Source organism: Corvus cornix, chromosome 5 (assembly GCF_000738735.6).
Source record: "Corvus cornix cornix isolate S_Up_H32 chromosome 5, ASM73873v5, whole genome shotgun sequence".
Classification (NCBI taxonomy): domain Eukaryota; kingdom Metazoa; phylum Chordata; class Aves; order Passeriformes; family Corvidae; genus Corvus; species Corvus cornix.
Window position 1 is genome coordinate 59,048,844 of NC_046335.1, and position 21,744 is coordinate 59,070,587.

General features: G+C 50.9%; 1 protein-coding gene across 3 annotated transcripts; it reads right to left on the minus strand.

The window, feature by feature from the left end:
- Positions 1 to 1,933: 1,933 nt before the first annotated feature.
- On the minus strand, positions 1,934 to 21,167 carry RMDN3 (regulator of microtubule dynamics 3). 3 transcript variants are annotated; one of them, XM_039552855.1, is made up of 12 exons: positions 20,822 to 21,167; positions 19,134 to 19,335; positions 18,458 to 18,604; positions 14,377 to 14,635; positions 13,555 to 13,657; positions 12,689 to 12,749; positions 6,478 to 6,553; positions 5,612 to 5,689; positions 4,361 to 4,459; positions 3,743 to 3,796; positions 2,763 to 2,843; positions 1,934 to 2,176 (listed from the first exon to the last, which is right to left on the minus strand). In XM_039552855.1, exons 1-12 carry the CDS (start codon positions 21,150 to 21,152, stop codon positions 2,123 to 2,125), a joined length of 1,545 nt encoding a protein of 514 aa, XP_039408789.1. In that variant the 5' UTR covers positions 21,153 to 21,167; the 3' UTR covers positions 1,934 to 2,122. The 3 variants fall into 3 exon arrangements, 2 of the variants coding, with proteins under 2 accessions (XP_039408789.1, XP_039408788.1); XM_039552854.1 differs by having other exon boundaries at positions 14,371 to 14,635; XR_005602023.1 differs by lacking the exons at positions 1,934 to 2,176; positions 2,763 to 2,843; positions 3,743 to 3,796 and adding an exon at positions 7,146 to 7,240 and having other exon boundaries at positions 4,374 to 4,459; positions 14,371 to 14,635.
- Positions 21,168 to 21,744: the final 577 nt, after the last annotated feature.

A 21,744-nucleotide genomic window follows, 5' to 3' on the forward strand; every position in this document is an offset into this window, starting at 1 on the left:
TCCCAAAGGGAAGCAAAGAGTTAAGTACTCCAGGAAGAGCCCTTGGCATCTGCTGGGCTGAGGTGGGAAGGGGACATTCATTCCCTGCAGGGCCAATACACAACAACCTCCAAGCCAAAGCCCAGACTGGCAGGTGGGGTCTGACAGCACCACTCTGACAAACCTCCTTGTCATTCTTCCCTGCAGTGACTTTTGCAAGCAAACTCTGAAGCTGACAAGCCCAGAAGCTCCATCCATCCACTCTGGAAGGAAAGGATACTCCCAGGGATGAGGCGCATTCCCAGCAAACTCTCCCAACACAGCCTGGAGGCAGCGCTGGAGCTCGGCTGTGGGGCTGGGAAGGGCTGCCAGGAGCACGCAGCCCCAGGTGGGGTGGCAGCGGCAGCAGCAAATTCCCACAGGCTGATGGCACAACAGAGAGACAAAGGCCAGCAGTGCCCATGGGAGGTGCAGGGTTAATTCTGCTCCCTGCCCTGCCCCATCCCCGCAGGAAATCTCCAAGGGGGAGAGAAACTCTCAGGGTGCCCAAAATGCAGCATCTGTCACCCTGATCCCGCTTCAACTCAGCGTGGGGGGCCAAACTCCCCCCACAGGTAAACACTGAGCTGACCTGGTCAGTCTCAAACACAGCCCCAGTTCTCACCTCCAGCCTGCTCCTGGGGCTGCTGCCACATTCCTGACAAGGTGCCAAAGGCCACACCTGCACTGGCACGAGCACAGGCCCATCACTCCATCCAGCACCATCCCTCATTTTCCTCCCATTGCTCCCAAACCTCCCCCATGTCTGTGCCAGGGCCAGTGCCAGCCCTGAGCCCGTCACCCAACCCTGCAGCATCCAAACCTGCAATCCAGGAAGTTTTTCCACTGGAGTCTGCTGCACTTTTCCCCTTCAGTGCTATTTTCAGGAAGCAACAAATACAACTGCAAGGGACCAAAAAGGTGATTTAAGGAATGTTTTACTCTCACACTCCTCGCTCTACCCCTCACAACCACCCGAGCATAAAACAGACGTTCAGGAATTAGTGTTCAGTAGCTGCCATTGGAATTTTAAGGGATATCAACAAAGCTTTGATAAATCCTTGGGGAATTCCACAACACAGGTTTTCCTTCCCCAGCTGTGTCAGCGTCCAGCACAATTCCCTGTTCCTGTTTGGTCCCCAGGAGCTGCAAGAGGAATGTCAGTGGTCGGCTTCACCTCCTCGGCGTTGCCTCATTAGTTCAGGAGACAATTAATTCAAAAAGAATAAATCTGGTCAGTGGCAGAAGATCAGCACAGGGAAGCATCAGCTTTGCCACAAGCTATTCCTGCTCCTCTATCCTGGTCCCTGATCAGTACCTACTCAGCTAAACCACAGCAGCACAGTTTGGAGGGACAGAAGTTTTCAGCCTCGTGTGAGTGAAGACAGAAGCATCACTGGGAAGAAATCCTGAAGTTTAAAATCCTGTTCCTCACTTCTTTGACTAATGAACCTCTTAAAATCCACTCTGGATTGTGCAGGAAAGCTCCTTGGTCCTGCTTGGAAATTGATCCCTCCTAGACATCTACAAAAGGCATTTATCAGTTATTCCAACTGATTTAATTAATTACTAAGGAAAAGAGAATACAAATAAACTGGAAAAAAAATTGGCTCAAGTTTTCCTCAGGAATAAAGTGGGAGCTCACCAGCAAGGATTTCACACAGGCAGAGTGTGTGACATAAAATATATATGTGCATATATATATATATATAAAATAAATAAATATACATATATATTGATACACACATATATAAAAATATGTATTATACATATTTATATCACTAGCTACCTCACAAATATCTGCCATATATATATATCCACAAATATTTTTATATCACAAACTCTACCTATAAACCCCCACATATCCCCCCGATGCTAGGGATGTAACATTTTAGGGATCCTAAAATCAAACATATGCAGGAAAATAAACCATGATTTTATGCCATTAATTCCAAGATGTTTTCCTGGATGTGTACTGCTGCATCTGTTTTTCTGTAAGATCTTGTGCCTTATCCCTGAAGTGCACTCAGAATTGTCAGGATCATGAAATCCATTTGGGATTTTACTGTTGCTGCAGTATCCAGTGAGATGAGTTTTTTCAAAATTATTTCTCTGGGACCGAGCACATCTCCTCAAGTTCCTTCTCACTTTCTGCATCCTGGAAATGCAAAAAGGGAAAAGATCAATGTGCAGCTCAACTGAAACAAATATAAAGCATCATTTCCCTTCTTTCTCTCTAACCCCAAATCAGTTTTTAAGCATATCATGGAATCCTGGAATGGTTTGGGTTGGAAGGAGTCCTGAAGCTCATCCAGTTCCTGGGCAGGGACACCTTCCACTATCCCAGGTTGCTCCAAGGCTTGTCCAGCCTGGCCTTGGACACTTCCAGGGGCAGCCACAGCTGCTCTGGGCACCCTGTGCCAGGGCCTGCCCACCCTCCCAGGGAGGAATTTCCTCCTCATACCTGATCCAAGCACAATCTCTTTCAGTTTGAAGCATTCCCCCTTTTCCTGTCATTCCAGACCCTTCTAAATTGTCTCTCTCCATCTTTCCTGTCACTGCAACAATCCCAATTCTCTCAGCCTTCCCTCACGGCAGAGGTGCTGCCTCCCTCCAGCCAACCTGTCCCTGCTCTGGATTTGCTCCATGTCCTCCCCCGAGCTGGATGCTGGGATCTCACCGGAGCAGAGGGGCGGAGTCCCTGTCTGCCCTCTGCCCATGCCAGGGTCCCTGCTGAGTGTTACCTCTTTGGTGCTCGCTGGCAGCTCCGAGGCGAGGTTCATCCACAGCACCGCCGCCGAGGTGTTCCCGAGGTCCCTGTAGCACTGGGAAGGGAAAAGGGAACGGGAGAAGGGTGCAAGGGGAAAAATCAGGCAGCAAATGTACCTGGGCAACTGCTAAATGAGCTGTTTCTGCCTCTCAACCCTTGGCACCGGCATTCCCTGCAGCATCCCTCATTCACAGGGCCTCAGAGGCACCACCAGATCTCGGAATATCAAATATATTTGACTCCCTTTCATTTCGGGCAAGGAGATTGGGTTTTGCTTGGAGATTTCAAGGTGTCCCCGTGGCTTTCACCCTTTTCAAAGCTCTGTTTTGATTTCCAGTTGCTATTTCCCCTCTTCCTCACACCACTGTCTCCAGAAAACCTCTCTCCTGGGAGCACATTGTTCCCCAGGCTGTTAAAAATGTAATATAATATTTACAGGAGTCTCAGGGTCCTGGAGTAGGTCTGAAATATTCTCCATGTGACCAGCAGCAGGAAACAGAAAGATTTTGGGTGCCCAGAGAGTCTTGGAGGTATTTGGAGACCATGAAATACACCCAGGAAAAGGAAGTGAGTGCTAAAAACCCCTCAGCAAGAGGGCTCAAGACTCCCCACCTGCACAGGGAAAGAGAAATACTTTATCCTTTACATCTCCCCATGATTCTCTGGCTGTATCACCACAGAAGTCGTGGTGGTGAAGGATTGAATCCCAGCCCATGGCTGCCCAGTCACCATTCCTGCTTCATACAGAATTTCATCTGTTAAAAACCTGAATTCAAAAGCCTCTACAAGGTGATTTGGCCTAAAAAGATTTTAAAAATAAATGGAAATATTATCATCCTATAAAATCTTGCTCTTGCATGGAGTATTTTCCACCTGGTCAGCACTTCACAGCCAAAGGTGATTTTTAATACAAGTGTTTCTTACCCTCGGAACAAACAAGGAGTGAGTGGTTACCTTGGCAATGTAAACTCTTCCTGCTTTGGAAAATCCAGGGCTCAGCTCCTCGACCTACAGGAACAGAGGGAGGGTGTGACAGGGAAGAGCAGACATTAGGATATGCAAGGACACAGTTAACTCTTACATCAGGCTTCCTGCAGCTCTTCAAGTAAAAAAAAAAAAAAAAGATGGCAGGAGGGAGCATAAAGCATAAATACATAAAGCACTGTGGCCCTGAAACCTTCAAGCAGTTGTCTGGAAAAGGTGGAAATGGAAAAGTCAGCCAGGCTGAAGTAAAATCCTCGGAGAGGAATTAAAATGACAGGATGTACCTCCACGAGCGTTCCCAGAGCCTGAGGCACAGCCCAGACATATCCAGTACTGAGCAGGGAATTGCTGTGCAGCCTCAGAAAGGAAAACCAACCCCCAAACCCATCCCCAACACTTTGGGCTCTGACACCTTCAACATCCCATTGCTGGAATGGGACACTTCACGACTTTCCCTCTCTGCAGCTTCACTTGCCCAGGTCCCAGGCCACGGGGAAGCAGCAGGGAGGGCTCCAAGCAGCCCATCCCACGCTGGCAGCTGGGCGGGTCAGCGATGCCCCTTCCCGGCGGATTCCCAGGCTCCCTCACCCGCAGGAAGTTCTGCAGCGCGTCCTGCACCGTGGCCGTCGGCGGGGCCTCGAACAGCGCCGACACCGTCCTCTTCTCCAGCCAGCCCAGGTGGGCAACCTGCAGAGGGGAAAGGGCAACCTGGCCCACCCGCCCGACAGCAGCAGGGAACAGCGGCCTGCCCAGCCCCCAGGAGGCAGCCAAACCCCTCGGCAGAGTCGGAATATTCCGATGGAGCATCCAAATCCAGCCACAGAATTCAACCCCATTGTCCCGAGGCAGCTTCTGCAGTTCCACACATCTGGGATTTGGATGGTCCCAAATCCCAACGTGCCACGCTGCAGCCACACCGGTCCCCGGCTGCGTCCTCCCTCCTCCCAGCCTAAACCTTCCACAAGAACCTGCTCCCCCACCCTAAGATTCCTCGGGAGAGGTGAGCTGAAGCCTTCCCAACTGGATAATCACGGCATCATTTAGGCTGGGAAAGCCCTCCCAGCCCATGGAGGCCAAGCTGTGCCCAGTCCCGACCTTGTGACCCAGCCCAGAGCACTCAGTGCCATGTCTGGGCATTCCTTGGACACCTCCAGGGATGGGGACTCCTCCACATCCCTCTGACAACACCTTGTTTAACCCTGTGTAATCCTGACAAGGCAGACTAGATGAAGCACTACCACACCTCTCCATCCATGGTTTTATTCCATGGCCTCAGCAGCTCCAGGCTCAGCATGAAGGAAGGCTCCTTCTCCACACAGGAAAAGAGCCAGGAGCTCCCAGCAGTTCAGCTCAGGGCTGCTCTGCAATTGCCACTGTCAATTATCCCAGCTACAACCTCTGCACCATGGCTCCATTCCCGACAAAGTGCTTTCCAATGGCACAAATGGAACAGCAACTGCAGACTCTCATTCCCTTTTTTAGGCTCTAAATCTGATTGACGGCATCTGACTCCAAGCTTTTCCCTAAAGCAGCTGGCACACTGCTCCCAGCTCCGTGGGGCAGGGGCAGAGGGGACACACGCAGCACATCCCACACCAGTACCATGAGCAGAAGCTCCTCAGATGGCCTTGACCACATCCCTGCGTGCTCAGAGATGGAAGGAAGGTTGTTTTTACAGAGCAAAGCACTGGGAACAGGACAGGAGTTTGCAGCTCGGGCTTTTCCTAAGCCACCCTTTGCCATTTCACCTCCCATGCCACCAGCAGTGACTAAAAACCCAAGGCTGGAGCTGTGAATGCCTCAGAGGCCTGCCCAGGAGGTGATGATGAGCTCTGTTACCTGGTAACACCACCTGCCCAGGAGATAGTAGAGCTGTGGGTCCTGTGGCTTCAGGGCAATGGCTTTATCGATGTGCTCCTGTGGGAAAGCATCACCAGCACTCGTCACACCTTTGTCAGAAGCAAATAAAATACCCACGAGAGCAGGTGGGGAAAGAGGAAAGAACGAAATCCACAACTTCAGTGTCACAATCTGTAAAATTACAGCTAGAGATCCCAAATTTCCTTAGAGTGGATTCAGTGAGCAAGGAACAGCAGCACTCCTCCAGCCTCAGCAACAGGAGTTACTGCACACACAAGAAGCTGCCCTGCATTTTATTCCCACTCCAGAGCTGTGCCATAACCAGCTCACTGGTCATGTCAAAGGCTGATGGGGAAGCAATTACCTGTGGCCTGTTCCACGTGCATCCTTTTCCCCTGGAACACCCACAAGGCATCGTAATAACAGTAATAATAACAGGAATAAAAATCAGGGATCTCAGGCAAATGAAATCCTCTTTGAGCAGCGACTGCTCCCGGGAGGGTGTGGGTTGCTCACAGGCACTTACAGGAGACAAGCTGGAGCTGTATCTTATCACCCCGTCATAATTCCACGTTTCAAGCTCTCAGTGTCATGCTTTACCTAAATTCATTTGCAAGATTTCTTTTTTTGCCTGCAGTTACAGCGTGTAAAACGGCAGAGCGAGCCCGGGCACTCCCAAAAGGCACGGCTGGAATCAGCTTCCTCACCCCAAACCACCCACTCACAGCATCTCTGAGATCTACTGCTTCCCTAAGAAGAACTGGAGGCAATTTTCCCAATTTCCTGCTGCAGAAGTAAGTGTTGTTTGATTCCCACACAAAGCCCAGCACCTCCTGGCCACTCACCTTGAAAACATATCCGGCCTGGATGCGCTTGGGAATGCTCTCGTGTTCCGACAGCTGCCCACACAGGATGGCGAACCTGCACGGGGACACACCTGCATGAGCCAGCTGGGATTAAATCCACATTTAATCCACATTTACCTGCTGTCCGTGGCTGCAGAAGGAAGACCTACAAGTGCTCGAAGCCAGGCTGAAGGGAGCTTGGAGCAGCCTGGGACAGTGCAAGGTGCCCCTGCCCATGGCAGGGGTGGAACGGGATGAGCTTTAAGGCCCCTTCTAACCCCAACCATCCCAGGATTCTGTGAAGCGTGGTAAAGCTTCACACCTTAGTGGGGAAAACAAGGAACACAGCACATCCCTCCCAGGGAAGAGACATAAGCAGCAAAATGCAGCACCCAGGAAGGAATGAGCTGGAAGCACGAGGCAGCGGGAGGGGCTGGGTGTGAGGCACCAACTCACTGCACTGATGGCTACAAACCAGGAGCAGCACACTTCCACACCCAGAACTGCCTCTCTGAGCAGGGAAAACTGTGACAGAACACAGAGCAGAGCACACTGAAGCTACTGCAGCGAGAGGCAGACCAGGAGCAGCCCTAAGGAACTACAGGGCACTGCGAGCTCCTCCTGCAGCAGCCCAGCTCTGCTGCCAGGGAAATACTGGGAACACCTACCTACATCCTGCAGCTGGGAAACAGAGAACACAAGGTCAGTGCTGAAAGTGCAAAGCCATTTCCTTTTGTCCAGCAAGAGACCGTGACTTGTGAGCCTGAGAAGCAAGGCCCCAGCAAAATCAGTTCTTGCACGAGATGTGGAATTCAAGGAGGTTAATTTGAATTCCCCGTGGATTTGCACCCTCCCATCTCACCTCCCTGCAGCCCAGTGGCTCAAAACCTCCCTCCCTGCATCACTTCCCAAGAAACAACCATTCAGAGAGCTCTCAAGTGGGACAGAACATGCAGATGGAAGCTTGGCCTCTCTCATCCCGCTGGGAATAGAGGACGCTTCCATCCCTTCTCTGAGTTTGGCTCAAAAAAAATCAGGTGGAACAGACAGACAAATGAATAACATGGCTCCTTCTGGCAAAAAATTAAAGCTGAAAAGCAGAAAGATGCAAATAAAATCCCTTTTCCTACACCCACACCCCAGCACTGCCAGATACCGACATCAATATCCCAAAGCATCCCTGGGCATGATTAACCACAGCAGATATGCAGGAATCTGTCAGGAGACCTTTAAATCTCCAATTACACCTTCCTCAGAGTCACAAAATCCCACAGATCCCCTCACTGCTCCATTTCCAATGCTGCAGTTTCCTGAATAATTTACCATTTTGCCTTAAATCTCTTCCTTTGATTTGTTAATTTTCTTGTGGAGAAGCTCTGGCTCAGCTCTAAAATTCTTATTTGTCATGGTAATGGCAAGGATCACCAGATCAGTGTGTTATGGGACAAAAGCCTTTTCCTGCCAGCTGGAAAAGCTCACGGCTCCACTGCCCCACTCTGCTGAATGCAGATGATGGAACAAGTGTTTTCAGGATCTTCTTTGTTTCCCAACAAACCTCAGCCTGGACTACACATCCCTAACCACAGCACGACAGGGGTTGAGAAATACAAGCCAATAAAAAGGTTATTCTCTAAGATCAAGAGATAAAATATTCTGAGACAATAAATCATGCAGTTGTCTCATGTAAAATAAAAATTCCAGGGGGTTTTTAACAGCCTGGTGAAATGCTGATGAAAAAGCCATAAAAGCAGCAGTAAATTAAATTTCAGTCCCATTTTGATGCCATGAAATAACCTAAATATATATATATGGTGGATTTTCATCCCCTGTAACCGGTGTGTGCCCCGTGCAGCACTGCTTAGACCCATCCAAAGCTCTCCTTAGGATTTCCCTTGATTCATCAGCTGGACTCCTCACTAAGCTGCTGACACACCACTTCCCACAGGAATCTCAGCTCAGCACTTCCCCATCTTTTAGGAAATAAACTCTGTGGAAGCAGGAACCCCCAGCAGAGAGAGCCTCCTCTTCCAGCTTCAATCCCCAGGCTCAGGACTGGGAAGGACTGTTTGGGTTCTGCACGCTGACTTCCCTGGAAGCAGGACTCTGCCATGGAATACAGAGCCTGCAGGACCTCCCCTCCACAGTCAGGGTGCTCTGCCAGCCCAAACACAGCTCTTCTCTCCTTCAACCACTTCAAAGACAGTTTTCCCAATATTTTATGAGCATTCCCAGTCTTTCACCTTCCTGAAGGTGCACTGGGTAGATGTAGGCGAGTCCCTGCACCTGAGTAAGGGGACAGGGAATTAGCAGGCAGGGATTTAGACTGCAACAACCAAAAATTAAAGTAAGAATTTAATTGGGAATTGGTACCTTGGGAGACACAGCAGAATTCCCAGAAACCCAACCCGGATTTAATGACCAGCTGATCATGAAGAGGTTGGGAAAAAAAGCTTTGGCTTTTCCAAGGGGAGACAAGATGGAAGGAAAAAGTGGGGAAGGCTGATGTTGCCCCTTCCTTACAGGCCACCAACATCCATATGGGAGAGCTCCTGTATTCTGGATGTTCACATACCTGAATTCACCTTCCAGGGCAGACAAGTCAGGGGCATGCACTCAGACAGCTCTAATTCCATGCTATTTTCCCTCCTCTACATTCTGAACTGTCTCCTAACACCTGTTCCTAGAGCTGCCCCATATCACACTGACAGCAAATTCTGTCTAATCCGCCTGCGGAACGGAAAACACTCGGCTCATAAATCCAGAATGCAGCTCAAGATTGGCCAGATCTGGGCAGTGATGCACCAAGAGTTAAATCCTGAAGCACTGCCAGGTGTTCAATGAATCCATCTCCCAGGTGTATTGGGAATGCTGTGCCTTTTCAAAAATCCAGGATCCGCCCACGGACAGCCAGATGTACCCACGGAACTGCCAAGGGCTGGTGACCGAGACGTTCCACCGAACTGCCAGACTCTCCAGAAGAAAGGGCACATTTTGGAGACTCATCCAACCCAATCCCACTTCTCCAGAACACACAGGAAAACTCCAAGGGGGCTGGAGTTTATTATTCCTCCCACAACGACGGCTTTCAGCCGGCAGCGCTTCATTTCCAGGGCAAGGTGCCCAATTCAAACTACAGCTCCTGACACAGCACCTGCACCATTTTCCTCAGATTTCCCTGAAATCCCTCTGGTTGCACTTCCAATATTACTTTTAGCAAGAGGAATGGAAGCCAAGGCAAATCCACAGCTCGCTCTCTGCTTTCCTGATCCCTAAAGCTGCAAACACCCACGGGGAATGTGCTGGGAATTCTACAAGGCCACAGTTGTTTCTCAATTCATTTCTGAGAGGTTTGTGCAACCACTGATGCTCCATCCATCCATCCATCCATCCATCCCTAAAAGCAAGAACAGACGTAGGAGCTCGCTCTGTCCTACTTGAGAACTGAAATCAGCTCATGGAGAAATCAGTTTAAATGGACATAAATTCTACCTGCTCAGAGATCTTTGACAATCAAAGCAGGGAATGACTCTGGTGTCTAAATCCCAGGTAAGAACCAGGTAACTGCAAGTCAGGAGCAGAGAGGCTCTGAGATCATTCCCTGTAAATCCCTCCCTTCCCATACACAAGTCTACTCCTAAGGCACCCAACAGGCACATTCAATGCCCAACGCGGCTCCCACGCTCCTGTTCCTCAGTGCAGCTCTCACAGGGGCAGCAGGGGCAGAGGTCAGTCCCTCTGCACAAGGCTGGCTTGTCTGTGCAGCCCTGACCAAATCCCCGCTCCGCTCCGCCCGGAGATGGCTCCCTCGGGACCGGCCGGCTTCCAACAGCAGTGACAGGGAGGGCTCTGTCCCACATCCCACACCAGAGCCAGGAAAGGCCTCTCCTTTGTGTCTGGGCAGATCCCAAAGCCAGGCCACACACAGCCCCAGACATTTACTGCCCTCCCTGTCATTCCTGAGAAACCACTTTTCCTCCTGCTGCCAAATCCTCCCAACCATGCAGCCCCCAAAGGAGCTGCAGCCAGAACTGATCTCCCAGCAGAAATCCTTCCCTTCCCCAAAGTTATCTTCTTTCTTTGTTGCTTTAAAATGTCAGTGATGACTGAACAACAACGAGGCACTGGGGGGAGAAAGCTTTCCTTGCTGTAACTGTAGGCTAAGTACTCCTGTCTTCCTCACCACCTCAAAAAACCAGGAATGATTTGGGCAGCAGGAGGGCATAACAAGAACAAAGGACAATGAATAAGCACCAGAAGACAACGAATAAGCACAAAAACCAGCACAACTTCATCTGAAGGAATCCACCAACTTTTTTAAGAGGCAACTGATAAAACAGAAAATCAACATGAAATTTGATTTCTGTGTGAAAACTCACACAGAAAAAATGCAGCCCAGGAGAGCTGCACCATCAGGCTTCACACAGCCTGCGTGGAGAGGCAGCAAAATAACTGGGTAATAATAATATTTGGAATATTTCTATTGAAGTGGCCATTTAGGATGCAGTGGGAAGGAGAAAGATGATGTTGACTGCTGTGTGTAGAAGGAAGAACGCAAAGGACCATGACGCCAGCACAAAGCCATGCCACTCCCACAGCTTGTGTCCTGCACTGAATTCCTCCACTTTTGCCTGAAAAACTACAAGGAAGAGGGAGAAGAATACTGGAAAGACAACATGGGTGGTGAGAGAGAATAAATTATTCCCCTGTGACAGGAGATAATAAAGGATCAGGGTCTTCAGCAAGGCAGTTAGTCACTAGAGAGAAATATGACAGAATAAAACTGTAATTTAAATAAATGTGAACAGCATTCTCTGGTCACTTCTCCCAAGAGCTGAGGCATCAAATCCACCCCAAAAAAAAACCTTTAAAGCCTCGATGTTTTTTCTCCCCAGGGTAAATTCAATTAGCATAAAGAAAAACTGCAATTAAGCCAGCTTGTGACCACCTCAGAGCTGGGAAGGGAATAATTTCCTGCTCTATTCGCGGCAGAAAACAATAATCTGTGTGCTGATAAAGGGAGTTACATCTTCATTCCCAGGAAATCCCACGCCTCCCACATGCTGCTGCTCTGCTGCCTCCTTTCTCCAGCTGCCCTGCAGAACCAGAAGCAAGATGTAGCTGTGCAGGAAGGAGCCTTATCCCTGTTTGGGAAAGGGGTCTGAGGAGCCAAGAACTGTCCCAAACTTGGAATTACAAGGCAAAACTGTCAATATTTGGACACTGGAGCAGAACCTGGCTTTGTAAAATACAAAGTTTAAGATTCGCCCTGGCAACTAAAGCCCATCCATTGGAAGATGTGAAACCAGCAGGCAGAGCTCAACACCACAATCTGCTGGAGATTCTCCTGGCCCCGAATTCCTCCTTCCTATCAAAGCTTCAATGGAAAGCAGTAATTCATCACCAACAGCTGAAACATAGCCTAAGATGATAAAGGCATCTATTCAGGTGCCAGTAGCTCAAAACAATCCTTCAAACAAACTTGCTCATTGCAAGAGCACAGATCTTGGTTGGTAAAGACACTCAGCAACCTGTTCTCCCAATAATTGTCATTAAAAAAGAAAAAAAAATCCCTTTTACTCTAATTTAAGCGTTGCCAGTCCTTCAGAACAACTGCTGACAAACACCACTCACGGAGGAATTCCCCAGGGGAACAGAAAAGCACATTCCCTTATCTCCACAAATATCTGTGCCACTCCACAAACTCTCTTCTGGGATAATTTTTAAAAAGGACACTTAAAAATTCACACTTCCAGGAGACTCTAAATGCCTGTCTGATAAGAGTGATGGTTCTCCTTCCTCCAGAATTAAGAGGAAAACAGGGAATCTGGCACAGCACCAAGCCCACACTCCCAGGCCTGGCTGATGGAGTCAAACACATCCCCTCTTGCCTCGAAGCAGCTCCACTTGGGAGCTTTTCCTCCAGAACTCTTCAGAGAAAAACTCATCATTAAATTAATATAAGAAACACCAAATTTATTCCTGTCGTCACAACCAAACCTACTGCCTGTCAAGTCATTCCTTACACCAAGTAAGCAAAGCTGTTAAAAATGGCTTTTTATGGAAAACCACCACGTGTGGCACAGTGCAAGTAACAGCAAATAAGTTTTTGGAGGGTTTGGATTTATTATTTTTTTAACTGCAGCTCAGCTCACAAAAACCTTCCAATCCTTTTCCTACGCTTCTTAAAAGCAAGAAGTGAACAGTCACTTACCACTGGTGGCACTCAGCACTTTGATCCCATTTCTGCAAGGCAAGTTCCAGCTCTTCCTTCCCTGGAAAACAAAAAAGTAGCCAGTGGTAAGAAATTCAGTTGCTTTCTCTCCCAGTTTCTTGCTCTGACGGTGTCAGAGTAACATAATGCCATAAAAGTCATATATTTGTTAATTTGACAAGGCGTTTGGCTTGAAAACATCCCATACATAATTTTATCCTCTGGCAGGCTCAAAAAGCTGACAACTAAGCACCTATTCATGGCTAAAAGGACAATATGGAACTTAAAATTCCATGTTTAAATGGCTCCACTGATTTCCAGAAAAGAATAATTGCATTAGCTATAGTATTAACTAACTTCTGTGCATAATAAACAGGGCAGAAATTATTTAGATTAGTATCTTTTGCTGCACATCTTAACCATAATAAAGATGATTTTTGTTCTATTCTGACTCACCCAAAACCTCATAGGCACCTTTGAGTCGGTAAAGAAGAATGAGGGGATGAAATTAAAGCGACTCCCCTAAGCAAATTTAAAAATACATATTTTTTTATGTCTGCACGTGCTGGCAACACGGAAAACCCAGTGTGCTACAGCCAAAGCTTGTTTATTTCATATTTATTTTATGATTTTAGTATCACAGAGAAACGGATGACAGCTTTGAGAAACAACTTCCCCAGCTTTAAGCAGGTCTCCGTCTATTTTTACTCTTTCAAAGCACGATTTTTAAACACAAAAAACTTGTTTAAAGCGCCCAGCTTATAGGGAAAAGCAACAACTGCCCGGCCCCGCTGGCAGGCGGGGGGGCTGCACAGCTGAGTGCCAGCCCTCCTCTGGCCCGGCAGGGAATCCAGGGAACTCCTCACCCTCGCTGGCGCAGGATCTCCTCTCGTCCGCGTCCTCCGTCAGCTCCCACACGTCGCAGCGCGCCCGCGCCAGGCGCCACAGGAACTCGCGCTGCCCCGCGTACTGCAGGAACACAAAGAGCCCGCAGGGCCCGTCAGAGCCCGCCCTGCCACGGGCAGGGGCAGCCAGGCACCAAGGCTGAGCGGGGCACCCGCACCTGAAGGCACGCAGGGATTTGTCTGAGCCTTGGAATGCCCCGGTTCCGAGGGAGCCGAAGCGGAAGCGCGGCGGAGGGAAGCGAGGGCGGGTTTGTAACTCGGTGTGGCCACGGGAGCACGGCAGGGACCGTCCCCCCGGGCTGGGAACCGCAGGGGCACCTCCCGTGCTGTGCCCAGCTCTGGGCTTCCAGGTCAGGAAAGGCAGGGAGGGGCTGGAGCGTGTCACGGGGAGGGAACGGAGCTGGGGGGCTCAGCCTGGAGAAAAGGAGGCTCCGGGGGGATCTTCCGGCTCTCCACAACTCCCTGACAGGAGGGGGCAGCTCCCGGGGAACAGGGACAGGACAGGAGGAAATGGCCTCAAGCTGTGCCAGGGCAGGTTCAGGTTGGACACCAAGGAGGAATTTCCGCATGGAAAGGGCTGTCAGCCATTGGAAGGGGCTGCCCAGGGAGGTTTGGAGTCCCCTCCCTGGAGGTGTCCAGGGAAGGCCTGGAGGCGGCACTCAGTGCTCTGGGCTGGGGACAAGGTGGGGACCGGGCACAGGGTGGACTTTGAGTGAAGAAACTCCTCCTGATGTCCAAGCTGACCTTCCCCTGGCACTGGAAAATACAACAAGGCACCTTTACCGCCAGCTTGTTGTTGAGGAGCAGCTGGAACCCCTCTCTCTTGTCCCGCTCATCCCCGCTGTGCAGGCGGTCAGCCTGCTCCAGGAGCTGCCCCAGGCCCTCCTCCAGCGTGGAATCCAGGACCAGAGGGTTTTCATCCTCGGGGACCAGATCCAGGGAATCCCTGCGCACAGTCCTCACTGTGTCACAGCTCACTTCGTCCTCGCTCTCCCGCTCCGACTCCCGGTCGTAGTCGGACTCGGCGTTGGCTGTGGTGTAACTTCGGGGGAAAAAACAGCACCAGAGCAGTTTGAGGAGCTGCTCCTCAGAGAGGAAGAGCATCTTAGCTTATCCCAGAGGACACTGCACAACCCAAGTGTCTCCAACAGTCTCATTTCTCATATCCCCCTCAGAAAGCTGAGGGATGAAGGCGACAACAAAGTTAAGTCCCAAGTCAGTTTTGAGCAACCTGGTCAAAGGTGGAAGGTGTCCCTGCCCAGGGCAGGGGGGGGCAATCTCATCTCTGGGTGAGATTTAAGGCCCCTTCCCACCCAAAGCATCCCGGGATTCTAACTGTCCCCACCTCCCCTGCACACCCTGTCAGCTCCTCCCTCTCAGCCCTTCTAACTTCAGTACAAGAGAATTAACCAGCTAAAACCCAAGCCAGGACAATGCAGTTAAATAGATGGGTGATAAAAGGGAACTTCAACAAGCCCTGTGCAAAATGCAGCCTGAGGGGTTTAGCCTTTTCCAGGGAATTTCAGGCACAACAGCTGTACTGGCAACACCTCAGACCTCCATCACCCTGAACATCAAATGCTACATGGCCTCTTCCCACTGCCAGCTGGGAAGCCACCAGGACTATGTCCCACGAGCAAGGAATCCAGCAAGGATTCACCACACGTGCAAAAACCCAGGGGATGACCAGCAGCTGAAGCAGGCAAACACACCAGGACATGAGGGATTATGGAGGTCCTGGTGGGACTCCATGACTTTGGAGGTCTCTCCCAACCTCGGTGATCCTGTAAAAGCTCAGATCAAACCTCCTGAAAATGGTGAAAATGGAGCTCCCCCAGCACCCGAGCTGGGAATTTGAAATTGAAACCACCAGCGTTATGCAGTGGTACCACAGCAGGAGGGAGGCTACTTACAGAGCTGGTTCCTTTTCAAACATGACTCTCTGTGCCCCTCACTTTTACCTGCAAGCTCTCAGCTACAGAACAGGCACAAATCAGCCAGTCATCCCAAAATGTGCACTTGAACGTGGGGATTTTGTTGATTTAAGTCAATAACTGCCCAAGAGAACTTTGGCGGTTCTGCTGGAACTCAGTTCCCTGCACTCTGGGGGCACTGGGTGCTTCCAGCTGTGCTCATTCCTCCTCCCAGGGACAGCCCTGTGGCCCTGCCTTTGCCTGGGGACACAGATATGTGACCACAGCCCCAATCCAAAGGAGGCAGTGACAGGGCTTTGCCCACGAACAGATAACAAGACACGTTTGGCTATCAAAGCCTCCTGAGAACCATCCCTAATTCTCAACAATTCCCCTCTCTGCTCCCTCACCACAGCCTCCAGCCCTCAGCCAGACATTCAAAACCCCACCATTTTGTCCTGAAACATTTTAAGGCAAGAAATAAAGCACCAGCCTCACACTGCAAGATGTCAGCTCACACTGGAGATGACACTGAATTAATGGATAACGCACCAACACAGGGTAGGTGACACTGGCACAGCTCTGGCTTGGATTAAAACCCTCATTTATTTACTTTTCTCAATATCAATGACATTATTAGTTCTCTAGACCCCCTCATTTCCAGGAATTAAACACCAACTCCTTGAATTCCCTGATTTCCCCATCCTAACCCCCAACATTTTACTGGCAGCTGCCAAGATTTCAGTCCTTCAGATCGAAAACCAACCCTGTTTTCTGCCAGCCAGCCCCTAAGGGATTCTGCCAGTTCAAAAAGACAAGAAACCCAAAGTTTTCAGGGAGATTAAGGGATTTAGGTGTTAACAGCCTGTTTTCCTGCCTTTACAATGATGGAAAGCTCTGGAATGCTTTAGTACGGCGATCCTGAAGGAAAAAAGAGCCCATGGAAAGAGGAGGTGAGGAAGCCCAAAAGCCAAGGCAACACAGGGAAATTAAGCAGCACAAACCCCCCGAGAACTCTTGTGAGATTTTTGGGAATTGTGTCTGAAACTGGAGAAGCTGCTCAGGTCCAAAATAAAGCTGAGATGGGGGTTCCTTGTTCTGAACCTCACTCAAAGAATTCAGCTGCCAGCGAGGGACACCCAGCTGAAATTCATCTGTCGGCTACAGGCTCGTTCCTCCTCCCAGCACCTGCTCCAAAGCTTCAGCAGTTCTTTCCAAAACTTGCATTTCCTCCCGCAAAAATGTTACCTCTCAAGCACATCCACATCCCTAACAGACAACGCTGCACACTACAGGCAGCTGCTCCTGCCCAGACTGATATTATGACACCTCTCAGAGTGAGGCATCACCTGAGATGCAGGTTTTAAATCAGGTGAGAGCTGCTAATCCACCAATTCCCACACTGGTCATTACAGCTAATTACAGATGTTAATTAAAATGCAAGGACTCCACCAGCCACCACTGGATTCCCAATAAATTATCGAGTTTTTGCAGCAAAATACACCCCCTGTGCCCTTGGGAGGTGCCTTTTCTGTAACTCTGAATTATCAGCCTCTGTTGCAGCTTACAGTTTTCTGAGATCTGAGGACAGCCAGGGCTGGGATGTGTGGACAAAACCCCCTTTTCCAGCAGTTTTTCACAAACCATTGTCCCCCCCCCCGGTGACTCAGTGCATCTGAGTTACCCAAATAGCCAAGCCCTGCCTTCAGAACCAACTCCACAGCTCTCAAATCTGTTCTGCAGCCTCCTTACCTATTACACCACCATGAATCACTCCCTCCCTAATTCCCCTCGCATTCCAACACCCACTTGAGCTGGATGAAGCTCTACAACCCCAAGGAGATCACGGCAGCTCCCTGCTGCCTCACCAGCTCCAGTTGTTAGAGATAAACACGAGTTCAGGGCAGCCACAGATCCCTGTCCTTTGTCCTGGGAGGACAAATCCCGGCTGCCAAGTGCCAGCTGGCACCAGCTCCCAGGTTGTTTGGCTGTCCAAATTCCCCCTGAGATGCTCCCACTGCTATAAAATCCCTCTTTAAATGACATTTCATCCCAACTGCTCTGGGAAAACGCATATGGCAGCACCACCTGTTTTTTGGGACACACTTCCACACCCCCAAAAGCTACATAAGTGGTCAGATTCAGGCACAAAAGAGCAGCATTTCCTCAGAAAATCAGCAACCACGTGTGCAGGAGAACTTGTTACCTAACATGTATAAACCAGCAGCTATATTGGCACTTTTGATGATGTTCTTACACCACACAGAACTTTTCCATCATGTGCAGGGCCAGGAGTTGGACTTGGATGATCCTCCTGGCTCCCTTCTATCTCAGGATATTCCCTGATTTGGTGATCTGACCGTTTTCACTTGATTTTAAACCCTAAGACCTTAACACAACTGATCAGTGTGACACAGGGAGAGAAATTCCTAAGAAATATCCTCACTGAAGACATCTCAGTGCATTGAGGACATTTAGCTAACACATTTTTAACTTTCTCAAGTTCTCCACACACTCTAAAACATATATTTATAGATTTATTTATATATATTTATATTTATGTGTATCTATATACACATTAAAATACACATACGTATATGTGTGTATGAAAAATCATAATATTTATTAATATATTAATATAGACATTGTCTGGAAATTTGATTTCTAAACTCTCTCCCTCCAGTGCCAGGCTGGACTCGTACTTCCCTTCCTTCTGCAAGGTTCCTTAACCAAATAATTCCTTTAAAAACCCTAAAAATAAGTGTATTTGCCTTTCTCTAAAAGCCAGGATCGTTTCAGACCTCTCAGTCTGGCCCTGGCAGTAACACATTTAGGGTAATAAAAGCAAACTAAAACAGGCTGTAGGAGAAAAAAATTCCCTCTTTTATGTTCTAAACTGCCCAGATGTGGCACCAAATCCCCTAAAAGGTCCGTCCCAGTGCTCAGCTTACCCCCCTTCGCTCTCTCCATCATCTGTGTTGGCATTGCCTGAGCTGGCTGTGAAATAGATGGAGCTGGAGCCTGTGGAGTCACTTCTCTCCCTGGAGAAGGGGAACTTCCTCCTGCGAGTCACTCGCTGCGTTTCTTCCAGGTGGGTCCTGGAGGGAAAGAAAAAGGGAGAGGAATAAATATTTGGTGGTGAACTATCTGCTATTCCCCTTCTCCTCTCCAGCAGACTCCACCCAACTCCCCCCATATCCAAGGAGTTCATCAGGTGGTTTAGTCCTGTTTGTACACACTCAAACGGAGCTAATGCTGTGCTCTGCAGGTGAAGCAAATCCTGCTCCATGGACAATCCCTGGAGAACCCACAGGTGTGATGTTCATCCAGCCTCCTCAGCAGGAACGGGAGGGACAGAGCGGCTTCAGGGGGAAATTGAGGCTGGATATGGGGAATGAATCCTTCCCTGTGAGGGTGCTGCAATGGATTTCCCAGGGAAGCTGTGGCTGCCCCATCCCTGGAGTGTTCCAGGACAGCCTGGACAGGGCTTGGAGCAACCTGGGCTAGCGGAAGGTGTCCCTGCCCATGGGTCCCTTCCAGCCCAGGCATTCCCGGATCCTGGGATCCTGTGGCTGTTTTCCCGAGCCAGGGAGTGCCCGATGCCAGCCCAGCAGAGAGGGGCAGTACCTGACTTCCCCCACGATCTCCACCGCCAGCTGCTGGAGGCTGTTCCGCAGCTCCTCCACCTCCTTCCTCAGCTCCACGATGTTCCTCACCACGAAGTCCAGGCGCTCCAGCAGCTCCAGCTGCTCGTCCTGCCTCAGCAGGGGGCTGGGCACAGCTCCGTCGCCCGCATCCGCCGGGAGCAGCGCTCCGGGCACGGCCTGGGCTGCACCAGAGCACAACGAGGTGGTTAGACCCAAGTGGGACAGGATTCCATGAGGGAAATGTGGCCACAGTTCTGTTGGCAGGGGATATGAGGCTTGACAGGGACACCGAGCTGATCAGGGGGATGGAGCAGCTCTGCTGTGGGGAAAGGCTGGGACAACTGGGATTTTTCAGCCTGGAGAAGTGGGGTGACCCAACTGCCCCTTCCAGTGCCTGAAGGAAAGATGGAAAGGGACTCTTTACAAGGGCCTGGAGAGACAGGACAAGGGGGAATAGCTCCAAACTAGAAAAGGGGAGATTTAGATGGGATGTCGGGAAGGAATCCTTCCCTGTGAGGGTGGGCAGGCCCTGGCACAGGGTGCCCAGAGCAGCTGTGGCTGCCCCTGGATCCCTGGCAGTGCCCAAGGCCAGGCTGGACATTGGGGCTGGAGCAGCCTGGGACAGTGGGAGGTGTCCCTGCCCTTGGCAGGGGTGGCACTGGATGGGCTTTAAGGTCCCTTCCCACCTGACCCATTCCAGGACTCCACTATTCCATGACCACTGCGAACAACACGGTTTCACTTTCTATTCCTGAAGTTTTGCACAGGCGTGGATGAAACCCAGCCAGCTCAGGGCTCGGAATCAGCATTTCTAAACACCCCAACCTCACTTCCCCCTGTCCTGGCCCCACTCCCCCATTCCATCCCATTCCCAGCATTCAATCCCTATTCTCCCCTACTCCAGCCCCATTTCCCCCATTCTTTCTATTCCAACCCCATTCCCCTCATTCCAATGATGCCATGAAGATTTTTGCCTTTTCTTTTATACCCCTGTTTTACCTTTTTACAACTTCTGTATTCCTAGTGCTTTTTGCCTACATTCTTGGACTTGTTTGTCAAGCTGAGAGACTCAACATTTTAGAAGCTTCGTAGCCAAGGATCAGTGTGCCCCAGACCCCAAGGACCTCTCCAGAACACATTCTGTAAACCAAGATAGAACCATCCAGGGGAAGGTTCCTTGGGGAGGGGGGCTCACTTGAGCCTCTCATTGGGGAATCTTTGCTAGATATGCTAATTAGTAAAACCTCTAATGTTATACCCGATGTGGGGGGGAAAAAAGACAGACTCGGGGGGGTGCATCTCGATGCATATGACCTGGACGTGTGCACCTAAGGATCCTTACAATAAATACCAAGGTAAAATCTCTTTTCCCCTTCTAACCGTGTATGCCTCTTGATTTTAAGACCAGGAAAAGGCATCACCAACCCCATTCTTCCTTCTCTAATCGCATTTCCCTCTGCTCTTCCTATTCCAACCCCATTCGTCTCTACTCCAACCCCATTCCATTTCCTCCATTCCAGCTCCATTCCCCCTATTCCAACCCCAATTCCAATTCCAACGTCAACTCTGCGCAAGTTCCTCCCCGCTCCAGCCCCACCGCGCATATCCCGGCCCCATTCCCCTCATCCCAAACCGGCTTTCCCGCCCCCCCCCCCATCCCGCTCGTACCGTGGCGCGGCGGCCCCGCCGGCTCCTTGGAGCGGCGGCGCATGGCCCAGAGCAGCCCGAGGCCGATGCCGGCGCCCGCCGCCAGCCCCAGCGCTATCCCCAGCCGGGGCCCGGCCCGGGCCGGCTCCGCCACCGGCACCGCCATGGCCGCTCCGGGCGCGCGGCACCGCCCGCGGCGCGCCGCGATGACGTAACGGAGAGGCGACAATGGAGAGGGGAGGGGGGGGGTCTCCGGGCGTGTGACGTAATCGGCGCGCGGGGCTGCGAGCCCGCGCCCACGGCCTGCGGTGGCCGCCGGGCGTGGCACGGAAAGGGACGCGGAGCTGGCCATGGCCCCGCAGGCACCCGCACCTGGGCCTGTGCCACCCTCCGCGGGTGGCACCGCCCGCCCCCAGGCGCTGAGCCCGCGGGATTCCGCGGGAAAGACCCTCCAGGGCCGCGGGCTCCGCCCCTGCTGTCGCCTCGGCCCCTGTCCCCTCGTGGTGCCAACACCTTGACCCGGGTGTGGGGGGACGCGCCGGGTGTCTCGGGAGCCCGACGCTCTGTGGGTGCTCCCCCGCTTGGATCCTCCCAAGGTGGGATCCAAGCCCTTTTCCTGAGAAAGAGTTTCCAGAGAGAGCTGGTGCTGCGCTCCTTCCCTTGAACCCTTTTGGGGTTGGCAGAGAACACCCCCAAGCTGGGGGGGGCGGGGTGTGGGAGGAAACCCCGCTGGATTTGGTGGTCAGCTTCCAGCAGAGAGGGACAAACGTGCCCAAAGAACGGGAATTTGGGATGCCCAAGGGAGCTGAGCAGGACAGGGTTAGTGCAGTGAGGGAGTAGGGCACAGGGCTGGTTGTGGGAGCCACGGGTTCTTGGGATGGGAATAATGGATTCTAGGTGGAATAGGGAAAGGAGACAGGAACGGCCGAACAATCATCCCAAGC

Coding starts and splice junctions, on each gene's coding strand:
- RMDN3 (XM_039552854.1), bottom strand. CDS start 21,152: ATGGCCAGCTCCGCGTCCCTTTCCGTGCCACGCCCGGCGGCCACCGCA. Junction 14,636..18,457: donor GATGGAGAGAGCGAAGGGGG/GTAAGCTGAGCA, acceptor TTTCCCCCGAAG/TTACACCACAGCCAACGCCG. Junction 5,690..6,477: donor AGGCCGGATATGTTTTCAAG/GTGAGTGGCCAG, acceptor GCTTTCCCACAG/GAGCACATCGATAAAGCCAT.